We start from the raw sequence: 8,134 nt of genomic DNA on the forward strand, positions 1-8,134 counted from the left end.
TTTTGCACCTCGTCTCCGCACTTTGAACAGCAGCACCTGCGGGCAGCTCTCAAATGATAATTACTGAGGCTCCACAGGACGCAGTGGTGGAGACGCCACTCACCTTCCGTGTCGGGCAGCATCCCTTCGGCAGCGTCGGCATAGCCTTCACCGCAGCCCAACGAGCCAAACATCCAATACTCAGGTGGTGCACTGACGACAGCGCAGATTGCAGGTTGCCCCTCCGCCGACTGATGGCCTGCTCGTGCATATTGAAAGCTACTGTGGCAAAGACTGCCGTCTTGCCCCCATGGCCTCTCACCGCAGACAACTTGTTTACGGGGAGATGCGTAGGACCGACGCTTTCAACAAAGTCACCGTACAGCAGAAAATGGGTGACGAAACGACTGCGGCCACTTTGAAGACAGCGCACAGCACCACACTAGACGAAGAACGGCTCCATGTCCCGTTGTGGGCGGCGCTCTGCGGGCGCACAGTGCATGTCTGCCTCGATTTCGTAAAAGGAGGTAGTGCATCCCGCTCGCTACTTCTCTACCATCACGCTTTGATAAGCGCGGCTCAGAGGTTGCTTTTCTTTTGCTTTTTCCCCTTTCACACTAACGGCAACTTGTTCCTGCCCCATTCGGAAATTGATGCCCTCTGGTACTGCGTTTCGCAATCTCTTTTCTGTCTGAGAGACCCATGGAGCGCACCGCGAGCTGCACCTGGATCCCTTTAATGCCGCCCATTTACCGCTCTGCTGCAGCCCACCACATCTTGAGGAAATTTACATCCACACCAACATAGGAAACCTCGATGGGGTCAATTTCGCCCTGGCGGCTCAGCTACCGTCTCTGAATATGGGTGCCGATAGTTTTTTGTATGTGGTCGACTTGTCGCGCTGCCCAGCGCTGGATGCGTATAGCATTCCCACTACGTCGCTTCCCAGCTCTGTCTTTGCTGTTGAAGCCCCTTTGCTGCGGACGGTGGCCGCTGCCTGGAGTGGGCTGCGCAACTTCATCGCAGTCGCTTCATAAGGAACGCTGGAAAGTGGTTCTGTTCTGTGGTGCCAGCTTTTACACTCGCTCCCTCCACTGCAGAAGGCGCCTCATCTGCTCTGCATCAATGCTATGGGCGGCTGTTTGACCATCGTGGTCGGACCAGGCTGTTGTGCAATGTTGGAACAACTTGAACTGACGAACTGCGAAAGGCAAGCCCATTTCATGCCCCCTTGCTGACGCACTACAGCCCCGTCATCTTAGTATGTCGGATACAGCCGTGCGGAACTGAGCACCGCTGCAAAATCGCTCTTTTCTCTAAGAGCTGAATGCTTCGCGGCGCACAGAGCTGGTGGACCTGCCACTTCACAGTGAGGCTTCCAAGTCAAAACCTCTGGTGGCCCGATTCAGCGGAGTGAACGACATATTGGGTCTCAACATCTATAATACTCAGCACCACCTGGATGATATCCTATGTGATTAGCTTGTTATGTTTTCCTCTTCCTAGGGTGATGGCGCTTCCCGCTCTGGGGATCAAAGCCGATTCGGCGAGCGATTTCGCGGGCCTTGAGACAGCTCACCGAGGATACATGATTTGCGTCGCTGCTTCGTTTTGCCAGTTGTTCCAGTAACTGTAAATGCGCTTCCTGCTGAATCGGCTGCCCACAATCTCTTTTCTCATTGTTTTTCCTCGTGAAGCAGGGCTGTTGTCCGCTGCTGCACAGGTGTCTGACCTGCGTTCTGCACGGCTGTCTTTTAAGCTTTGAGTTTCGAAAGCGTGCTTGCGATGCAGTCGCACTTCTCCCCTTTGTGGGTGGACTTGCCTCACATCACTCAGAGGATGCATTATGCCACCCCAATGCGTTTCGTACGTGATCGGCATTTTTTTCCTTACCCGCAACGTTCGCTAATCCGGAGGATGGAAAAAACCAACTACACAGGAGTCAAAAACACATTTTGCTCCACTCTCCTCACCATTCTTCTGTGTCGCTCGCAATAGCGCTCCCTGTTTTGCATTTTTCGCTGCGCTACTTTACGGCAGCGTAGGTTCCGCAGCTTTGCTGTGCTCTTTCCATTTTGCCTGGTACTGCATTGGAGGCCGTCTGCACATTGGGCAAAGCACAACGAGGCCCAATTATCCTGGAGCGCACTGGCTCGAGATGCAGAGAAAGACGTACACTTCATCTGCTTCACATGCAAAAAAAAATCACAAAGAGTCTCATGAAGATTACATGCGATACGCGCTTCTGCAAGAGATGCGATGACCATCGTGTGTAGAAGACTCTCTACGATGCCCGCTAGGGAGCTAGCTATACATTGGAGCGTTGCACTGCAGATAGCGTGAACCTGTTGCTGTGAACGCTGAGGAAGTGCTGGATTGTAAAGGCGCGGTCAGTTTTTCACCTGCACTTGACTCACTCTCAGTTCTATGTTGGCCTCCCGTTGCGGGTGGTAACCTTCAGTTTTCACTTTCAAGATTTGAATTACTTTCCTTTCAGTCTCTATCGCAAATGAACAGTGCACTGGCGCGTTAAAGCAATACGTTTTTCTTTCCCTTCGCCGGCCTCACTTCCACCATTTTTCTGTTTGCTCACTACCCCGTGCGTGTTCAAAGTATAGACGCAAAAGCCTGGCTCAGTTGTCTGCATCAACAGAAGTTCCCTTGTAACCATTCTCAATGTGAAAGAAGACAAAGTGCAAACGCCCCGAAACCTGTTGGACGTACGAGTTTAGCGACTTTACTTATAAATATTGAGTAGAGATACTACACCAGGAAAAAGACAAAAGATGCTTTCGTGACATGCACTACGGATACTCTTCTGCTGCTTTTTGCTCCTGATGTCGGAGGACACCTCAGTGCGTGGCACCGGTGCCCAGTACCATACTCTATGCGGGAAGACAGGCAGCTCTTCTATCCCAGTCAGTGCACAGCCACTTCTAGTGGTGACGGCATCAGGCACCTAGGGCGTGGTGATGTCAGAGCGATGTAGCGCTACTAATGCCGGCGGTCAGATGGTGGATAGCGTTGCGTTGGCGTCATCTGCGGCAGTGGGCACGCTTGTTCCATCCATTTGATGGGCAGAGCGTCAGCGTGACCCGAACACCACCCACCCGACTCTCAAGCTGTCTGCTCGTTTGGGGAGTCTGAGTGCCACCTCGAGGGGGATACACCACGTAGCGACCTGCGAGGCGGCTCGGTGGCGTTTGAGACAGGGGCCGTGCTGAGATGATTGCGTTGACGCGTTGCTGTCCCGCGTCTCCACAGATGCTTTGCACCAGCTGATGGGACTTGTGACACAGTCGGGTGGCGTGGCGCTCAACTCATGTTGTACCGCCGAATGGACACTTTGTTGAGGATCTCTCTTTCACGTATCAGCTACTTTCCCTCACCCTGTACCCCTTTCTCTTATACTTACAACACACGCCGAAACACATCCTCAGCATTCCTTCTCAGTCAGAAAAGTATCCACGCACCGCCAGCACTCTATGCATGCCCAATAGCACGCCTCCGTTTCCGCACTTCCTGTCGTTGCCCCTCCTCAGTAACAAGCTGCGCAACTCCTGCCCACCACACGTCATTGATGCGTGGCATTGATGGGAAGGGCGAGCCTAGCCGGGAGGGCGTCGAAGTGGACGCTGCTACTCGAATGACCACGGAAGACTGGGGGAAAGACGGCGTAGTGGACAACCAGTCTATTTTACTCGCGCAGAATGAACCCAGCAGCGTTGAGGAGGGCGAGCGCTACAAGCGCGATGCTACGACTGTACACCGTCTGTTCAAGCGCACGATCATCCGCAACAGCGTCTTCCTGTGGCTGGTGGGCTTCATCAACAACTTCCACTACTGCCTCGTCATGTCGGCTGCTGCAAGCTTTGCGGAGGGCTACGGCCTCAAGAAACTTGTCGCCCTTATCACGTGGGCGAACATCTTTTTCGGCATCTTCGCCCGCATACTCAACATGTTCATTGCGAACCGTGTGTCCTACAATCTGCGCATCACGGCGATGGCTCTCTCTTCTTTGCTAGGCATCTTCTTCGTCAGTTTCGCAACGCCAATGGGAGGACATAACAACGTGGCAGCGTTTGTTGTGATGCTCATTGGCGTTGTTCTTCTCGGCACTGCCTCAAATTATGGAGAGAGCGTGATGCTCACCTTCGTACAGCGCTACCCCGACTCGATTGTCGGGGCGTGGAGCAGCGGCACAGGCATCTCCGGCGTCGCCGCGTCGCTCATCTTTTTGGGCCTCACCAGCGCCGGCCTGACGCAGCAGCAGACGTTCCTGGTGTCCACACCTCTGTGCATCATCTACTGGCTGTGCTTCATGTTAGGTATGGTGTCTCCGCGCAAGGTACTTGTGGCGACACGCACGAATGGGAAGAGAGAGGATATCATTATTTACTGCCTGGAGGGGGAGGAGGACGCGCACATCTGCCTGCTGCGCGAAAGGGCGCTTGCTCGACACGACGTTGTCAGCGTGTCGGAGGACTACGAGATCAAAATGATCATGAACATCCGTGCCGTGTCATGGCACCGGTCGCCGGTCGTACACAAGCCCGAGCCAATCGCTGAGGAGGGCGACGGACTGTACTACCCGTGCTGCCGCGTCATATGCGGGTGCTGCTCGCCGAGCAACGGGCTGCGTCGCTGGTGGCGTGACGTGGGCCCAGACCTGATCTTTATGCACAACACCATGATCTGGTTCTTCTTCAACCTCGCTGTCGTGTATATTGCTGAGTACGCTGCGCAGCTGATGGCGCCGTTCAGCTTCTACTGTGAGCCGGAGTGGAAGGACAACTTCTGGGTGAAGAACTCGTACGTTGTGTGCCAGTTTTGCTACCAGCTCGGCGTGCTCATCTCGCGCAGCTCGCTGCTGATCGTCAAGATCCCGTATGTGGGCATCATATCGATCATCCAGGTCGTCAACGCGGTGTGCTGGATTGTGCAAGCCAGAGTTATGTACATCAAGTCGAACACGAAGAGCCGACAGGTTGGCCTGTCCTTCATCCTGTTCGCGTGGATGATCTTCATCGGGTTGATGGGCGGTGCCTCGTACGTGAACGTGTTGTACCTCATCCTGAAGCGGAGCACGACGTTGCGCGAGCGCGAGGAGCGCGAGGCCGTGGAAGCGTATCTCACAAGCAAGGGCCACGACGTGAGCCGGTGCAGATATGCCGAGGACAGTGAACCCAGAAAGAAGGCTGCCGACGAGCGCGCGGCACCCGTGGTAGCCAAGCTGGAGCGCAAGCCCATGAACGAGATCATGCCCCAACCCTCGCAATGTGATACCGAAAGCGCTGCACCACAGGCTCAGATTCTTGGGCTTCCCCTCACCCAAGAGGAGCGCGATGCGATAAAGGCTATTCACTGCAATCTCAACGACGTGTGGGCGACCCGCCGTGAGATGGGCATGAACATTGGAGCCCTTTACGCGACTGTGGGCATCACGCTCGGCACAGTCGTCGACCTGATCTTCACAAACACGATGCTCAAGCACAGTAAGAGCTGCTAGCAGCCCGTCCCCCAAAGTACGGCCGGCAAAGGGGGAAAGAAAACAATAGCAGCGCGGAAGGGATCTGCGACTGCACAAGCAAGCGCAGATGACAGGCCTGCGAAAGTGAGCGAGAGCTCACATCGCAGCGAACGCACTGCAGATGTGGGGCGATTTCTACGCGTTTTTCCTCTCTGTTGACCGTAGTGGCTCTGTTCGTGCAGCACTCATTCGTACTAGAGCGTCGTCCATGACCTCTGAGGTTGCTTCTTCCCCAGAGCCCGTCATACCCCATAGTGGGTAGCATCGCCGTCAAAGTTATGTTTTCTTTCAATATTTCTTTCGTCTTTCTATCACATATGTGTGCTTGCGCTCAGTTGTCATCGGGTGCGATCGAAAGAAAGCCTCTTTTTTCGGATGGGGTTCCCCTACCATGCTGCTGAAGAAGCACGATGCGCTCATGGCGAACCTCGGCACTGGCAGGGCCTTTCTCATGGGCACTGTGATTCTTGCCAGCTGATCATCTGCACCTGTTTCAGGCGGCTCTCCGGAGAAAAGATGTGGCGCACGCCCGCTCAAGGCTCCATCTCGTGACAAATAAGCTTTTTCAGCATCCGACATCTTTTCTGGTGGGCTGATGTTCATAATCGCGCTCGCTTCTCGTGCACGTCGTGACTTTTTTCTCTTTTGTTTCTCGACTTTGAGGCCCTCCGCTTTTCCAGGCATGCTCTCCGGCTATGAAGTCTGGACAGCCTACCACTGACTTTGTCTCGCTTCCCTCGTTGTAGAACGCTGACAACCTGATTCGTAGAAGCAACCCCTGCGCAGTCAGTGTGTAGCAGCGATCGGCATCCTTTCCTTCTTGGTCTCAGTAATACGAAAAGAGAGCACCTGCTGGAAAAAGCACGTCAGACATAAACAGCAATGCGAGCAAACTTATCACGCTTTGTTCGACAAAACAGCCAAAAAAGTGACCTTCGCTGTTTCCTTGCTCGGCTTCAGCTTATTCTCCTGAGCACTTCCATTGGTGCTTTATTATTATTACCTCTCTTGGGCACACAGCATCTTGATGCTTACGCCCCCGTGAGCAGTCTACGACTTGATTCGAGTATCCTCCAGCTTTAAAACTTGACAGTTGTGTAGGAGCCCAGTAGAAAATTGATAGGATGTGTTTCCTTTTACCTCAAAGACAAAACAGACAACAAAACGCCATATGCATAAATGGACCAACGTGCCATTTGCTCTTTTCGTATTTTGTTTCAGCCTCTCATTCACCTATGCATGTGCATGAGCTAAGCTCTTGGGGAGAACCATGTACAGACGTAGGTGACTTTGTTTTGTCACTGTGAGTGTGGGGTCGAAAAGTACGCTTGAAACGGTAGGTAAGTGCCAGAACTGTGTCTCATCCTGCACAAAAACTGACATGCGCCTCTTTACAGTTCCTTACTGCTGAAAAACAAAGGCGTCGTGCAAGTGTACTGTTCATCAGCATGTGTAGGCGAAAGCGAAACTACATGATGCCCCTTCTTTTCTTCGTTGTTGTTCATGTCATACGGCTTCTCTGCCGGGTGTGATTTGTGATTCACCAGAAAACCAACCTTCGACACCAAAAAGGCAGGGAGGCCAACAGAGGCGCGCCTCATTTTCGCATAGCAGATGAGCGCTCATCGCATGCGCGCGCGTACCAGTGCCGCCCCCGCACCACCAAGTCGCCTCCTTGCACCCCGCTGAGGACGCACGCGCATCCTTGCACGCGCCAAGACATTCTCCTGCTCCTCTGCCGGAATGCACGCTGCACATGACCGCACAGAATCTTTTTCCCCCTTTTCTCTTCCCCTCATTCGCTTTTTCGTGTCGCCTCTCCTTTTCACTTCACAGGACCGACCATACACGGCGCCCTGGACGGCATTGCTCACGTTGGGCTCACGCACGCTCTCTTTCATGATATTGATCCGGTGCGCAGCGTTCATGACGACGAGCCTTGCACGCCGAGAGCGGTTTTGGAAACGATGGGCGGTGCCCCGCACGCAGAAGTACTCGGCTATGCTCACGCCACTCACCACCTCACCCTGGCTTCGGTATTTCTAAAACCATTTGTCTCCCCGGAGCGGATTGTCGCTATGGCGAACTCAGCGGTGACCTGCACGTTGCGTTGCAAAAGGGCGGAGCGGATGGAGCGCATCGCCAAAATGGGTGAGAGGCTGCGCGAGGTCAACGCTCATCCCCTCCTCCCGTAGCCACCGCACAACATTGCTCGTTGGCTCCGAAAATGCAGTCTCTTTCTCCGAATGATGTCTGTGGATGCACTCTGCCGAGTGTTCTGTTCACTCCTGCGATGCTGGATGGCGACGACTGAAGTATGTTGATTAGTGACCGGTGCAGGTGTGTGTGTGTGTACCGGCAAGTTAAGGGACCAGGGTTAGGGACCAGGGTTAGGGTTAGGGTTAGGGTTAGGGTTAGGGTTAGGGTTAGGGTTTTTTTCTCCACTGATTCCTTGCACAGCGACACCCTCTCCAACAGGACGAGGGCGTGACGGTGTACTGGTGTACTGGTGTACTGGTGTACTGGTGTACTGGTGTACTGGTGTACTGGTGTACTGGTGTACTGGTTAGGGTTAGGGTTAGGGTTAGGGTTAGGGTTAGGGTTAGGGTTAGGGTTAGGGTTAGG

The 8,134-nt window shown here is 53.8% G+C and overlaps 1 protein-coding gene across 1 annotated transcript; it reads left to right on the forward strand.

The window, feature by feature from the left end:
* Positions 1 to 3,559: 3,559 nt before the first annotated feature.
* Positions 3,560 to 5,488, forward strand: LINJ_06_1360 (conserved hypothetical protein; the record flags this gene model as incomplete). Its single annotated transcript, XM_001463175.2, has 1 exon — positions 3,560 to 5,488. The coding sequence occupies one exon, from the start codon at positions 3,560 to 3,562 to the stop codon at positions 5,486 to 5,488; it is 1,929 nt and encodes a 642-aa protein (XP_001463212.2).
* Positions 5,489 to 8,134: the final 2,646 nt, after the last annotated feature.

Source organism: Leishmania infantum, chromosome 6 (assembly GCF_000002875.2).
Source record: "Leishmania infantum JPCM5 genome chromosome 6".
In the NCBI taxonomy this organism is placed as follows: domain Eukaryota; phylum Euglenozoa; class Kinetoplastea; order Trypanosomatida; family Trypanosomatidae; genus Leishmania; species Leishmania infantum.